The sequence below is a fragment of the Phyllostomus discolor genome, chromosome 3 (assembly GCF_004126475.2).
Source record: "Phyllostomus discolor isolate MPI-MPIP mPhyDis1 chromosome 3, mPhyDis1.pri.v3, whole genome shotgun sequence".
Lineage (NCBI taxonomy): Eukaryota > Metazoa > Chordata > Mammalia > Chiroptera > Phyllostomidae > Phyllostomus > Phyllostomus discolor.
In genome coordinates, this window is record NC_040905.2 from 52877249 (window position 1) to 52894294 (window position 17046).

General features: G+C 34.3%; 1 protein-coding gene across 3 annotated transcripts in view; it reads right to left on the reverse strand.

Moving 5' to 3' along the window:
• The window catches only part of EDIL3 (EGF like repeats and discoidin domains 3), a 397987-nt gene that overhangs the window by 255661 nt on the left and 125280 nt on the right, over positions 1 to 17046 (reverse strand). For all 3 annotated transcript variants that reach the window (XM_028525846.1, XM_036020498.1, XM_028525854.2), the window contains exon 2: positions 12954 to 13082. In XM_028525846.1, the coding sequence (XP_028381647.1) occupies positions 12954 to 13082 (129 nt within the window). The remainder of the gene's footprint in view (positions 1 to 12953; positions 13083 to 17046) is intronic.

A 17046-nucleotide genomic window follows, 5' to 3' on the forward strand; every position in this document is an offset into this window, starting at 1 on the left:
CATTTGCATGAAATATCTTTTTCCATCCTTTTACTTTTGTCTTTGTGTATCTTTCAATGTGAGGTGTGTCTCTTGGAGGCAGCATATATGAGTCTTATTTTCTTATCCATTCAGCTACCCTACATCTTTTTGTTGGAGCATTTAAGCCACTTACATTTTAGGTGATTACTGATAGATATGTGCATAGTGCCATTTTATTGTTTGGCTACTTTCCTCTGTTTTTTTCTTCTATCTCATTTTCTTCTTCTTAAACCAAGTCCTTTCACATTTGTTGCAGTACCGATTTGGTGTTAACAAACTCCTTTAGCTGTTTCTTGTCTGGGAAGCTCCTTATTTCTCCTTTGTTTTTAAATGATAGCCTTTCTGAGTAAAGTAGCTTTGTTTGTAGGTCCTTGTTTTTCATCACCTTGATTATTTCATTCCACTCCCTTCTTGCATGAAATGTTTCTTTTGAGAAATCAGATGACAGTCTAATTGGTGCTCTTTTGTAGGTAACTACCTGCTTTTCTCTTGTGGCTTTTAGGAATGTCCCCTTGTCTCTAACCCTTGCCATTTTAATTATGATGTGTCTCCATGTGGGCCTCTTTGGGTCCAGCTTGTTTGAGACTCTCTGAGCTTCCTGGACTGGTGTGTCTTTTTCCTTCAACAGATTAAGGAAGTTTTTAATCATTATTTTTTCAAAACAGATGCTGATCCTTTGCTCACTCTCTTCTTCTTCTGGCAGTCCCATGATACAGACGTTGTTATGCTTAATTTTGTTCCAAAGATTTCTTAAGCTCTTCTTCTTCTTCTTTTAATTCTTTTCTCTTTTTGCTGTTCTGCTTAGGTGTTTTTTCTACCTTGTCTCCAAATCATTGATTTGATTCTCTGCTTCATCTAACCTACCATTCATTCCTTCCAGTGTATTCTTTATTTCAGATATTTCATTCTTTATTTCTGACTGTACTTTTTATGATTTCCTTGTCTTTTTTGCATGCTGTTGAGTATCCTTATAATCATTACTCTAAACTTTCTATCTGGTAAATTGCTTGCTCCACTTCATCTAATTCTTCTGGAGAATTCTCTTGTCCTTTCATTTGGGATCTGTTTCTTTGTTCACCATTTTGGCTGCCTTTTTGTGATTGTTGCTATGTATTAGATAGATCTTCAAAGACTCTGGCACAGACCTATGTTAACGCTCTTCTTGTGACAAGCCCTGAGCAACCTGTTTGTAGCTAGCAGCTTTCCACAGCCTGTGGCTCCCTCTGCTTGGCCTATTTGTTTACAGAAAGAACCAGGCTCCACACCAATGCTGGATTTTACCAGCACCAGCCCTGTAAGGGTCAGCTAAAGTCTCAGGGCTATCAGAGATTTGTCTCTGCCTGCATGCTTTCTGTTAGGCTTAAAGAGTGAAAGTCTACCAGCTGTACTCCTCAGCAGCAAGGCATAAGCACCACAGAGTGGGGCAGAGTAATTCCTGTATATAGGGCTATTGCTTCCCTTCAGTCAGATACCCCTTGGAGGGGAGTGTTCTGCCTGAGAAGGATGGCTCCTGCAGTTTGGGGAATGACTTAGCACAGGGATCCTGGCAGGCGACCATTCAGTTCTATGCCCAGAGCCACCAGCTCCAGATTATTCTTAAGTTGTCTCTAGTGCACTCTGCCCTCTCTCATCCCACACCCAGGGTAAGTGACTACATAGGGAATTTTGTGCATTCATCCTTTAAGAGGTTTTCTGCATCTCTAGCCATTTCTCCCTGGTGGATAGAAACCCCACTGCTTGTCACAGCTATGCTATTTGGGTTCCTTTTCCTGTTCTGGTGCTCTAGGGTTGGAGAGTCCAGCTTGGGGTTTAGACCCCACACTTTTCAGAGAGAACCCCCTGACCACTGAAATTTCTCTCCAGGACTTCACTTGATGCCTGTGGAAGGCCAGCCAACCCTCTCACACCACCTCTGCAATCCTTACAAGTCATGTTGTGGTGATGTGGCTTCTTCCATCTGTCTATGGTTATAAGGCTTCTCTCCAGCTAGTGTTCAGTTGGCTATTCAGGATTATGTTTCTGCAATTTAGTTGTAATTCCAGTTTGGGCCTGGGAGGAGGTTAGTGTGGCTTCCACTTACTCTTCTGCCATTTTTGGTCCATTCTCATTAAATTATTAATGCTTTATCACTTTTTCATCATTCTATCTTTGTGTAATTAATGGTAAGAAGACAGATAACAGCAAATCCTCTGTTATTCATCCAATAGGCTTTCGCTTTCTATTAAATCCATTTCCATTAATATCCATTATAGTGATATTAGTCATGTTCCTACTTCCTACATTTATCTACCCTTCTTAGGCTTTCTTTATCTAGTTATCCTGTCCACTCCATACTGTAGATGTTCTGGAGCTAGTATTTAAGGTTTGTTTGATTAAATCCCTACCCTCCCTTTTATTGGTTTTAATTTTAGAAGATAGTTTTTTTTTTTTTCTCACAGTTTTTATCAATCAAACTGGGCTTTATATATGCTTCTTTAAACTTTGTCCTCTTAAAAAATGTATAGCCTTATATAATAATTAAGTGAAAATAAAGGGGATATATTCTTCAAATATAATTTTAAAAATTTAATGAGTTAACAATCTCTTTTTCTGCTCTCCAACAAATCAAATAACTATAATTCCAAATCTACATAATTATAATTAAGAAGCTACAAGCTTATTAAACATTTTTCATCATAAATTCACTACAATAAACTAACTTTTCCTATTCAATCCTTATGATGTGAAAGGTTCTCAATAAATCTTATCACAACCACTCACTTTTAAGAATTTAGTCTAAAGAGAGAATGATGAAAGTACACAAAATATAGTTATCAGAGTGTTAATCAATATGTTTATAATATGTATATGTATATATTTATAAACATATGTATATGCTTATAATAGAGCAAATTTGCAGAGAACTTAATCATCAAAAAAGGGGCTCATTGAAAAAGTGATGGTAAATGATAGTATGATAGTCTGACATTTTAAACGTCAGGAAAAGATTTGTAATGAATGTAAATATATTCATTTTATAGTGAAAAAAACAAAAGGGTCCTCAAAGAATATGAAATACATACAGTATAAATTTTATGCACACATATGTTTACATATACACATGCATGTACACAATTTTATATCAAGGGCTCAACTTAAATTGTTATCATGCTTTATATGACTCTACATGGTTATAAATCCATACTTGATAGATCAACAGATAAATAACAGAAAAAAGGATAAAAATATATAGAAAGTAAGATTATAATTGTTTAAAGATATTTATTTACTTTTAGAGAGAAGGGAAGGAAGGGAGAGAGAGAGAAACATCAATGCTATCTGATTGCCTTTCACATACCCCAAACTGGGACCTGGACCGCAACCCAACCATGTGCCCTGACTGGGAATCAAAAGAAGCAACCTTTTGATTTGCAGGCTGGCACTCAATCCACTGAGCCACACCAGCCAAGACCTAAGGTTATAATTTTTATTTAATTTGCTTTTATTTCTTACATTTTCTTCTTTATTACTTTTGTAGTGAAAAAGTAAATAAATTCTATATGAAATAATGACCAGTTTCAAGACAAAACCAGTGTACACTGTTAACTTTTATTATTGTTAATAGCATTCAGCAACTCAACCTACATATAATTAATTTTTCATGTTCTTGCTTCTATTATTATCATAGGTAGAGCATTCTGCTCAATATCTAGCATATACATATCAATTTCCCTAAAATGATAAAATTTTAACACCTTTCATTATTTCTTAAAAATAATGTTTTTTTTTTAATTTGTTTTTTTTTGTAACCTGCTCTGTTTGGGATACCATTGATTAACATGTAATTAATTCAAGCCCTGGCTGGCGTAGCTCAGTGGATTGAGCACAGGCTGGGAACCAAAGTGTCCCAAGTTCGATTCCCAGCCAGGGTACATTCTTGGGTTGCAGGCCATAACCCCCAGCAACCGCACATTGATGTCTGTCTCTCTCTCGCTATCTCCCTCCCTTCCCTCTCTAAAAAATAAATAAATAAAATATTTTAAAATGTAATTAATTCAATAAAAAACAAAAAAATAGGTATAATTGTTAAAAGTATAGATCATGCTGAAAATGAAGGAATATATAACTAAGTAACATTATGAAACATTTTGAAGACTGTCATGTATGTTTTAACTATTTTATTTTTTTTATTGTTGTTCAAGTACAGTTGTCTGCCTTTCCCCCACCCACCCCTAATTGCGAGTTGCCCACAGACCTCTTCTCCATAAAAGTGCTCATTATAGAAGATAAATTTTTTCTAGAAATTAAGCTAAATTAGCACTTACCAAATCACTTTAATATAGTAATTTTCCATTTCATAAATGCATAAAATTGCCCACTTGGCTGTGGCACAATCAACTTCATGCCACTTTATTTAAAATCTAGATGAAAGAACAATTTTTTGTCACTTTCCATTTTGGCTTTTCTAGTTTTTAATGTATTTGTCTAATGTAAACAGAAAATAATCAAGTTTTTAGGAGAGTGATTACTTTTCTTCCTTTATTAAAAAAGTTATATTGATAGCTAGTAACCTAAAAATAAAATCTAAAAATATATCTGCATGTTTGTCAACTTTTTGCATTACTAATAAACACTGCTAAAAATGAAATAAGAAGAAAAGTAACTAATATGTCATGGTAGGTTATAAAACTAACCACAAATTCTTCACTTCTTGCATCCTCACCTTTGCAATATGAAGTGGCAGATCAGAACATTGAAGTGTTGTTAGCTAGGGTGACAGAAGCTGAGATTTGAGAAGTGCTTATAATTGGGTCTTGATCTTTTTTACTGCTCTTGGGACCTTTCTACCACCGCTATGTAAGGAAGTTTGATCTCACAGAGACAGCCACCCCATCTGAGCCATCTTATACTATCTAGCACCAGTCCACTACAACACACTCAGAGAATTGTGAGGTAGATGCTTATTTAAATCTACTAAATTTGTAATTATTTCTTAGGCTGACTTAATAATATGAACTCTGGAAAAAAGTGAAGCCATTGTTTATATAATGATAAATGTTTACACAAATTGATGTAACCTGGAAGTCAAGGTTACCAAGGAATACACATGCACGAACATTGATGCCTTGACTCTACTAGTCAATGGGGGTGGTAGATGCTGTTGTGAGAGCATGTGTACTGTGTGGCTATCTCATTCAGTATCACTGAACAAGTACAGCAATAAATCTGCATCCAATTTTGAGTTAAGGTTGAACATTCCCTTGAACATTCCCCCTTGGAAGCTATTCCGATGATTCAGAAGGCTTTCAAAAACAATGCAATGAATAGAGCACAAATAAAAGTGTGGCACAAATGCTTCAAAGATGATCGAGAATGTGTTGAACATGATCTACATTCTGGAAGGCCTGCAGCAAGCAGAACACCTGAGAATGTTGAACTTGTACAGGCTACAATCAACCAAGATCACAGAAGCGTGTGAGGTCCCAAGGTGCCTATTTTGAAAGGGACTGAGTACAATGTCCTGGGTACAATGTTTCATATATCTTCTTCAGTAAATGTCTCTATTTTACATAGTACATGGCTGGGTACTTTCTGGACAGACCTTGTATACAGCCACTATCACTTCATTCATGAAAGCGTTCATCCCCTATCAATGAAAAGTCTATGCTCAAGAAAAAAGAAAATGTTTAAAACACCACTAAATGTTTAAAACACACTTTTAAAAAATGTGTTACTTTATCCTTTTTTTTTTACAAATAAAAACTTTATTGTAAATTGGCTCTAATCTTTCTTCTGAGCAAGAGAGGATTTGTGTACTTGATATTTTCTAAGTTTCTTTGATATTCTATATATTCTTCCTGAAGTTAACATATAATTGCTGGGGCTTGGAATTGAAAGCTAACAAGTTATAAGCATCCTAATTAACAATAAAGTAAAAACGTTTTTCAGTTAATAAGCTAAGAGTTTATAAGCTATGTTATAAAAATATCTACATATTAAAAACAAAAATACTTTTCTATAATCTATACAAAATAAAGGGCAAAAGTTTTCCCTTAACTCTGTCACTGTAACTGTACATCCTATTTGTTTGTATGGACACTTATTTAGTGCTTCTTATTATTAGGAAGTAAGTAAATATACCTCTGAAAATAAATCCTTTGACTCTAGTTAGCTGAGAAATTTCTTAGCAATCACGGCTAGCAGATTTTGAGAAAATATTTGTCTATTTGGAATATCTTTCATTATGATAATCTCTAAAATTATGGATTCAGTTATGAGTTAGTCTTCCTTAGTCCAAGAAATAATCTTAAGGGGAAAAAGCTGACATAATTTCACTTAATATGTAAATAATTTTAATAAATAAAGTTTACCAAATTTCTCATTTGGTAACCAAAATTTGGAAATCTAAAAAACAGCTTCACTCTACCCAAGAGGTCTACTTAAAGCTTGTTAACTAACATTCTGATATTTCATGATCATTGACAAGAAGTCACTTGGACAGGATCAATTTCTGTTGCAGTACTTGAGATTCCATACACTGGTCATCTTCTAAAACTAAATATGAATGTGAGTATTCATGGGGCAAAATATACAAAGTAACTTGTGTTATAATTGTTATGAGATAATTTATGTTTATGGTTTAAACATAACCAATTTCTCATAAAGTAATGAAGGCAAAAGGACTAATTAACTGAAGAGATTTGAAGAATATGAATTCACATAGAGAAGAGATACTAGTACCAATGGGAAATAAGTTTGGATGCAATATAATAGATAGAAAAGGTTAGGAGAAGATAGAACAGCATAAAGCAACTTCATATCTATTAATTTTTCAAATGGAAAGAAAACCTGATCAGAAGCTAGTACAACTACGGGGAAAATAAAAAGGAAGAATTTTAAATGAAATGACATCTGATTTTATTATGTTGTTCTGAATTACTCTAAAAAATATAGGTGCTTTGAATTTTCTTCTAAAGTGATGCAGTGTTTTAAATTACTACCAAATTCCAATGTTTACATCCTTGGTTTTCAGATTGATAGTTTTAAGAGGTTAAATTTATTATATATATTATTGAAATACCTAAATGAGTAATTTAACATAGTTTATTCTTAATGAAACACAAGTTTAACTTTTATGTTATTTTTTCTGAATCATAATGACATTATAATTCCATCTTAAAAGAAAAACCTCATGTGGCCCAATTTCCCATTTTAGTTACTATCTTCTCTTCTAATCCCTATATAAAGGGGGGACCCAAAAATTCCAGAATTATCTTCTCAAGGGTGGACCTCTTGTAGTACAGGCTCCCCTCCTAGATGGGTATTTTAGGAACTTATGTATATCAGTGTACCCGCTGTGTTGCTGTGAGTGACTGCATTCAGCTTCAGTAATTTTCTCTGAAGACTCCTTCAACACATTTGCCCATTTCATGATGGGTGAGTTGTGACTGCACCTGTTCACACTGCACCAAATGTTCAGCAGTTTTTGACCAAAAAATGCATGGCCTCCATGCCTCACCCTCCCTACTCACCCAATCTTACCCTGAGAAACTTTTTTTTTTCCCATGGATGAAAAAATTTCTCAAGTGGAAACTTTTTGCCAATGTATGGAAGAGGTGAAACAAAAAATGGCAGACACACTGAAAAGCATCAAGATATTGATAGATTCAAAAACTGTTTTGAGCAGTGGGAAAAAAAAATCTTGGTAGATGTATTGCATCAAATGGAGAATACTTTGAAGATGACTAAAGTTTAAATATACAAGAAGAAACACATAAGTTCTATAAATAAGTTCCATTTTGGGCCCCCCCTCATACAATGAAGCTATCTCTGTTCCACTAAATATACTTCCTCTTAATCTACCTCATAGTTATCTCTATTTTTATTTATAGAACTAACTATAATTGTTATAGATTATTTTCTATTCCCCATTGGACTGAAATATCTGTGAAGGCAAAATCTATTTTTTAATGGTTATATCCTCAATGTCAAGAGTTCCTGGCATATAGTATATACTCAATAAATATTTGATGGATGAATGGATAAACTAATAAATTGATGAATATTTATTATAGCTATTTTAAAATTAAAGAACTTTTTTAGAAAACTTTTAATTTCATAGAAAAATGAGGAAGATATAGAAATTTTCCATATAGTCCTTGATCTCACAAATGCATAGCCTCCCCTAACATCAATACTTCCCACCACAGTGGTACATTTCTTGCAGTTGATAAAACTACATTGACACATTGTAATTATCCAAAGTCTGTAGTTTACATTAGAATTCACTCTTGGTGTTGTAAATTGTATGGGTCTGCGCAATGTATAATGACATGAATCCATCATTAAAACAGCATACATAGTATTTTCACAGCCCTAAACTCCTTTGTGTCCTGCCTGTGTTATTTTTAATTTCAAAGTCTACTTGTTCATTATGGTACATAAGAAGATGATTAACTTTTGTATATCAACTTTGAATCCTATAACCTTGCTAAAATTTCTTATTTATTCCAGGATTTTTTTAGTTCATGTCATCTGTAAACAGACTGTTTTATTTCTTCATTCCTAAACTGTAAATCTTTTATTTCATGTTCTTGTCTTATTGTATTAGCTAGGACTTCCAGTACAATGTTGAAAAGGAGTGCTTACAGGGAGCATCCTTGCCTTGTTTCTGATGCAAGTGGGAAAAACTTCAACTTTCTCACCATTATGATTGTAGCCATAGTTTTTTTTTTTTTTTTTGTAGGTATCCTTACCATGTTGAGGAATTTCCCCTGTATTCTTAGTCAGCTTCTAAAATTTACTCTGATTCTTCCACATACTACAATCTAGCTCTTTCTCCAAAATTCCAACAAAACTGACCTTGGCAAAGTCATCCATACATCACATATAATCAATGTAATGTTATGTTGATTAACTTCTTTGCAGTATTTGACATTGCTGATTATTCATTTCTCAACACACTGTTTATCCTTAAATTTTATGGTGCCATGTTCTCCTGGTTCCTCTTCTATTTCCCTGACCTCTCCTTCTGAGACTCCCCTATAGAATTAACTTATTTTACCTGCTCCTTAATTATTGATGACCCTCTCTTATCAGTTTCCATTGATAGATCCTCTCATCTTTTTGGAAGTTTTTGTTCTTCTGGGGAGATCCACACATGTCCTAAGCATTGATGACTATTTGTATAATTATGACTCACAAATCTATGTCTAACTTCTTAACTGATACTTAGCAATTTCCTCAAATTTAGTATGTGAAATAATCAACTAATTTTTTGCCTCATAACCCAGTGTATCCTTTATTTGCACTATCTCAGTAAATGACACCAAGTTGGTCAGGTCAGACACTGGTGATGTTTTTTCTTCATACTTTACTTCCTTTAAACTCCTTCTACTCAACTGCTCCATTAATTGCCAATAATTATCTACTATGAGTAATACTATAAATATTTACTATTTCCTCCCCATTACCTTTCGTGCTTCACTGATTCAGGCCAAGATCATCATGTCTGACCAGGTCTTCTGCAATAACCTTCTAATTGTCCATTTGCTTTAATCTGATCTGGTCTATTTTTTTTTCATATTACAAAGACAGAGACCTTCTAAAAGTGCAAATCATCTTCACTGCTCTCAGCGTAAGTACAATTCCTTCACAGTGATTGCAAGAACACGGAATCTATCATGATCGCCACCTCTAGACTCATTGCTGGCTACCATGTCTCACACTTTCAAGATCTAGTCACAATGAATTTTTTTCAGTTCATGGAATCATGACTTTTCTTATCTCTGGCTATTTAAGCAATTATTTCCTCTGTTTTGAATACTTTTAGCTTTCTGTCTGCTGTATTGAAATGATCTTCAAAAATTAGCAAGACATAATTTTTTAGGTTGGCATGAATTTTCTGACACCTAAGTTAAGTATCAGAATACCTGCTGTACATTCCTTAGGCTCCCTATACTTCTCCTACCACAGTGCCAATCATACCTATCTATTTGTTAATTTATCTTATATCCTAGCTAGACAGCAATTTCTGCAAATTTGCTTACCATTGCATTCTACCATTTAGGTAACTATTTCTTAGCCAGTACTCAATCAATATTTAAGAATCAATGAAAACTAAGATTTTATTTTTTTAAAAAGTGAATCACTTATTTTCTTCTCTTTGGTTGCATTAAGAAACAATGTATTTGTGTTGTAAAAATTTATATTTATTATTAGTTTACTGCAAATTATAAAAATTTTATAGCCTACAGAAAATTATGTCATGAAACTTGAACAATTTATTAATTAGCAAAATTTTTATATGTATACTCTAGAACATTCACTAGTAATAGAAATTTCTATGTGAAATAAATGTGTAACATTTGGCTCCAAATTACATAGTACTATCCAGGAATGTGAGGAGGTAATTGAGAAGTAATTTCAGGCTTAACTGCATGGTTGTCTAGAGGAAAGTCCCCTGGAAAAGGAGTTAGCATCACGTGCACATCTGTGCAAACAAACAGTCGTTAATGTGGCCAATGTCTTCAACTCTGAAGATGTGAAGTGCTGTTTTTTTTTTCTTCCCCTTGCTCAAAGATGTTTTTCTATTGGTTTTAATGGACATCAGAAGTGAATCTTAATAACACTAAGAGACTTAGGACATTGGGGTTTGGAGATAGGTCTGTATGAGGGGGATGTGTGTGATGGAGAAAGAGAAAGAGCAAGAGAGAGATAGATAGAGGTAAAAGATGGATATTGGAGGATACAGGCAGGTCAAGAATTAAGTCAAAGTAAAGCAATATTGTCTAGCAAATGAACTTCACAAATCTGAGCAAGTCAATGTCTTCAAGCTTTCACACATAATTTATAAATGTAGGTAATGTGAGAATTGATTGCAGATGTGGTAAAGTGTTTTGTACTTCTCAGACACTAGATGCTTTGAGAGGAAAGAGAGGATAAAATTGGATGAGAATTTCTTTTGAAATAAGTAGTATCGAGAACTTAAAACAAGGCTACTACCAAAGAATGAAGTTTGAGGTAAAATCAAAAGCAATTTGTACCTCCAAGAATAGCACATATTATTTTTATTATTGTTCAGTTACAGTTGTCCCACCTTTTTCCCCATTGTTCTCCCCTACCCCATCCCCCCACTTCCAAAGTCAATCCCCACCACTGTCCATGCCAATGAGTCCTCTATTCATGTTCCTTTGTTTGCCCCTTCCCCTTCTTTCCTCCCTTCTCCCCCTCCCCTCTGGTCATTGTTAATTCATGCTTTATTTCCAAGTCTCTGGTTCTATTTTGCTCATTGGTTAGCTTTGTTGATTAAGTTCCACTTACAGATGAGGTCATATGGTGTTTATCTTTCACCACCTGTTGCTGCTAATAGTGTCATTCTTCTGGTAAAATTATGAACAAGGAATTACTGTTCGAAACTATGGCTGAAAATATTCAAGTATTTATTTAAAAAGTGAACAAAGACACTGTTTATTTTAGTTATTTAAATACATTTTCTTCTTCAATTATATATTTGGTTCTTAAAAAGTAGCCAAAAATGTTATATACTACAAATCTAAGGCACTGCCATATTTAGGGTTAATGGGCTTAAAATATAATACTAAATTGTTATTCTATTCATACATTCCTGTTAGAGATATTTATGTCTATAATTTTCCTCAGAGCTATAGACTTTCCTATGGATATGATTCTCATATTAAACTCTGAAACTCACTGTACATATTTGGAGACTGGGTCAAAATGGCTACAGCAATTTTATTTGTATGGCACTGTATCAAACTCTCTAAAATAGCAGCAAGTTAATAAAAGCCTTGAAAGAGAATTATCTTTAAAATGAATTAATGAACAAGGTACTTTTCAGCAATCATATAATTAACTTTTTAGATGTAATGCATACACACTAATGTAATATTTATACAATACAAGAAAAAAGTATGTAAAAATAAATCACACTAAAAGCTAATAACTTGTGGCCCAAAACAGCAGTTAATGATTTTATTTAGTCATTCATTAAACTAATAATGATTGAGTCCTACTATGTATAACTGTGTTTCCTTTAGACAATATAACTTTTCTTCTTCAAAACTATATTTCAAAAGTCATAGAAATCTCCAAATTTCCCAAAGTTTATGCTAGTTGACAGAAGTTCTAATAAAAAACATGTTTGGTTTTCTTATATCAAGCAAATATAATCTACTTCTTATTCTTCTTGGTACTGCTTTGAAAAAACAATGTAGCAATCTGTTCAAACTTAATCATGGTATTATTTTTAATCACAGGGGAAAATCTCCATATAAGTTTACATAGTGTTAACATGTACAGTTATTTCCCTAATTGGGACTCATTTGGAATTTGTGAAATTTATCCTGAATCATAATTATGCATGACAATTAAGTACTTCACAGATGAAAAAGAAACATTTTGAAATGTGATCAATGACTATTTAGTATCTGCAGTTTTTTGAGAAGACTTTGAGGAACAATATAACTAGAATACTGTATTGTCTTCCTTCATATAATTATAGTCTTAGGAAACTAAAAAATTAGAACATCTAAAGAATACTGATGAATATTACCTGTTACTAAAGTGAGTTCTGGTTTATTTAGAGTGACTATGTTAATTTCAGTAAACTGACTTAGGGATTATTTTCTACTGCAAATAAAAATTTGAATGAATATATTAACATTAGAGAGATGAGAAATTTATTAAATTCCACTAGTACTTGTAAGTGCTACTCATTAAAATATTTGAAAATTATTTATTGAGAACACCACTAATAAAAATAAAATGTAAATATAAAAGGAAAATGATAAAATTGAGGGTCCTACAGAGAAGTGAATTAATTAGCAACATACAGCAGTCTTATGCAGAAAGTCCACAAGACATCACAGCCAAATTTGTCAGTCACTCATTTCAAGGGGATAGCTACTGAAATGCTTAAATCTTGCACTTACCAACCTCCACAACACTAGAACAGTTGGGATCTGTGAAGCCGTCCGGGCACTCACAGGTAAAGGAGTCTTCAGACAATCCCGACAAACAGATACCTCCATTTTCACATGGATTGGGATCACAAATATCACCTGAGGAATAAAGAAACAGATTTTGATGTTTATTTGTCTTAACACTAAAGTGTATTTTTTGGCATATCCCACTCATCTTTCTCTGGTAAAGTGACCATATAATTTACATTTACAGACAAAGTGTGTGCTTTTAAGACACATGGTATGTAATATGGTCAAAATTAAATTTTTAAATTGAAACAGTTAATGCTAAATTGCATACTAAAAGCTAATAACTCAGTTTGGGGGTCCTTCATTACATGTAAATAAAATACTATGTAATTTGTTAAATATTAACTGAAATATCTATGGTAGAATGGGGTTATTAATTACCCCAATAAATAACCTTTCAATATCCACACACTTGGCTCTGTAACTTTCGAGGTCTTCTGACTAAGTGAATTTATTCCTGGATCCCTAGAATCTGGGCTTGTTCCTGTGATTTACTTTGGCCAGTAGGATGTTAGCATACTTAAAGTTTATGATTTCACTCATATGTGGAATCTAGTGAACAAACTGAACTAACAAGGGAAATGAGGACAAACTCATAGATGGAGAGCAGGATGACGGCTAAGGTGGGGGGAGGTGAAGGGGTGGAGGGATTGAGCAACAAGAAAAAGAACTCCTGAATATGGACAACAGTGTGGTGATTGCTGGGGGAAGTGGGATATAAGAGGACTAAATTTAAATAAAAAATACAATAAAGAAATTATTGAATTGAAAAGCAGAAGAAAAAGCACTTGAGCATTTCTGCTTCCTCTCTTGGACCTCTCCCATGTCATGGAAATAAATTCAGGCTAGCTTTCTTGAGAGAAGTAAGACAAACTGGTAAGGATAAGAGAAAAACTGCTACTAAGAAATAAGTTGTGCCATAACAAAGACCTAAAATATGTGGCCTTGGCTTTGGTACTGGGTAGCAAATAAAGTGTGGGAAGGCACAGAGAGAATAGGTACAGCAGGCTAGAAAAATGGCTCTCCATGCTATGTAGAGAGAAGCAATTGGTAAAGCTGTCACCTGAGGAAACTTCAGTGAAAGAAAATGTACCTAATGAACTTTTGTATACAAGTAATGAGATTTCCAGGCAGAATAGGAAAGTGTCAGCTGGCTCTTACTAGCTTCATTTGATAAGGTACTATAAGAAGGAAATATGCTAAATAAAAAACTGATGAGTCTGAAAGTAAGAAAAAGAATATGGAAGAACCAGGACTTATCCCAGAATATAATCTGTTTTTTAACTCCAGGCTGTCAAACACGTGACAGATCAGATCCAGAGCTTGGTCAGAAAGACATGACCTCAACATAAATATCAAATCAAGGATATGGTTATAAGACCCTTTGTGAAAACATTTTAAATAATTCAGGTGCAACCTGAAAGACTCTCTCAGGTAATTCAAAGGGTTTCTAGAAATCGAAAGGATATTATCCCTGAGCAGCCCGGCAGACCGAAAATGGCATTAAGTCTCAAGTGAAAAGCGGCTTCAGACAGTCATGGGCATGACTTTATTGCACGGAGAGGATGTGAATCAAATTCAGAGAAGCCCACACTATTTTTAAAGGAGTTTTATAAGTGAAAGTACCATCTCCTAGATTAAGAAAATGAGACTTTTCATAAGCAAAAAAATACATCTGAGCCTGTATTTCCTACTATTTCATATTTCTTAAGAACTGTACTACCTTATAAGAGATTTCCCTTGAATTATTTCTTCTCTTTTCTGGACTAACTGCTTTACAATTTTAGAAAAACAAAAATAGAGGTTATTAGTTTTGTCAAATTTATAAATCAAGCCATTAGCTAACACTAGATAATACATAAAAATACTGAATTAACACTGAAGCAGATATGAGAAAAAACAGTCACGAAATAAGTGAGTAAATGAATGAATGAATATATTTTCAGAATACCATAGACTATAGTAAGGCTGGACCATCGGGCATTTAGCAATAGCTAAGAAAGTGTAAATAGGTTAGATTGAGGAAGCTCAAAAAGTGACATTGTATTTATAACATGAAGAGCCGATGATTGATTTACATGAATTTTAAAGTGTTGACATGATCATATCTATATTTTCAGATTCTCATGGCAGCATTCCATTGAGTGAAGTTGAATGGGGAGGTTGGTGGCTGGCAAAGGTATTTCGGTACACTGTATGTCCACTTCGATTTTATGCAGCTAGCCAGACACTCAGCTATTCCTCTTTTTGTTCATCCATTAGTCCACCTGTCCTTTGATTCCTTGAGTATGTTTTATGGTATGCACGGAGGTAAGTTTGACATAGAGAACTAAAAACAGACTTTACCAAGAAGAAGTGTGGAGCCTACTAGGGGAGAAAAAGAAGCGATAACAATTATAGCACATAATGATAAGGTCTGTGATTAGTGTAATGATCCAAATTGCAGGGTCAATGGAGACTTCTAAAAGGAAGTGCTGTCAGGTTATATAAAAAGAAGAGGTACAGGATCAACATCCCAAGCAAAGGGAGTAACATTCACAAAGGGAAAGGATCCTGGCTCATTGCAGAGTAGACCAACTGCAATTAGAACATACATGTGTATGAGTAATAGAGAGAAATAAGGTCCAAAAGGTGGCACATTGGGTCAAAAATTTGAACTTTATCTTTAAGCAGTGGCAAGTCATAAAAGAACTTTATGCTGGAAAAGTATGTGGCCACATCTGTGTTTTGGAATGATGTTTCAAGCAGCATTGTGTTGGGTCAAATAAAGGAGTCAAGGCTGAGAGTGAAAAGACTAAGCATTAATCTTTGACATAATCCCAGCAAAAAATGATAAGGATCTTCTTACTCCTCTTTAGAAGCAGCTGGGGACACAGAAAGCAATAGAGGCACCATTTAACCCCAATGCAGTTAATAAATACTAGGCAATGAAACAGAAAATAAAAGGTTTTGCAAATGAGTACCACCCCTTCCCCCAGATGATTAATCTAGAGCACTTATATTATTGTTGAAGTTTTCTAGAAAGACTCAGTCAACAATTTAAATGTGACACCGTGCCTCTCTGCCTTTGGTATGAGCAAAACTGCACCACTTTGTATAGTCAGACTAACAGCATGTACATTGCATGGAGATGACTAGTAATACCGAAACATTTTTTATGAGATGCCGACCATTATTTTGTGCAATGTCAATATTACAAAAAGAGGAGCTCTACATTCCCCAGACTAGATCAGTTGTTGGCAGCAATGTCCCCAGCTGAAGGCATGTTGTAGATGTTTCCATCCCTTTGTTTACACTGACAGAAGCAATGTCTCCAGGAGAAAGGCATGGCAGTCACAGAATCCTAGAGCTTCTTAAGCATACCATCTACATTTATGTATTTACCCAAACCAAGAACCTCTCATTCTGATCCCTCGCACTACTACAGCCACGCTCCTGCAAGTTTATGAACTGAAGTGATCTTGCAGTCCAGATATACCCAGGGCCGTGTGAGGCTGGAATGTATGATTCCTTTGACTAACCTTTCATTCTGAGTAGTTATGATGTTCTAAAAATCCTTTTTTGTTTTTTATACTTTCTCGCTTATAATACTTAATCTGATCAGTTTTCTACCAGGTGTGCATGCCAGTCTTAGGTTGCTCCTGTGGTCAAAATAAGACTGGTTGATCTGTTTACCTCTAATTATATCTTGTAGATGCCGGCTGCTGTTTAGCTGACTTATCTTTTCTCTCATCCTCATATATTTTGATCTATTTTGCTTATGTCTACTGATTTCTAATATATTATATACTTGTGAAAATTCATAATTTAGCTCCATTATTGACATTTACTTAGTATCTTCCTGAAAGTTAGAAAAGAGGTAATAGATTTAACCAAAATAATGTACTTGGTAGAATCAAGTTGACATTGTGACCAAATTAGTGTGGAGGTTTCGGGGGGGACCAGCAGTCTGGTTCGATTTCCAGAGCACCTCCCTGGATGATACAGTGGCCATCTTTTATAAAGAAACATGTTCGGTTTAGTTTTGAAGGAA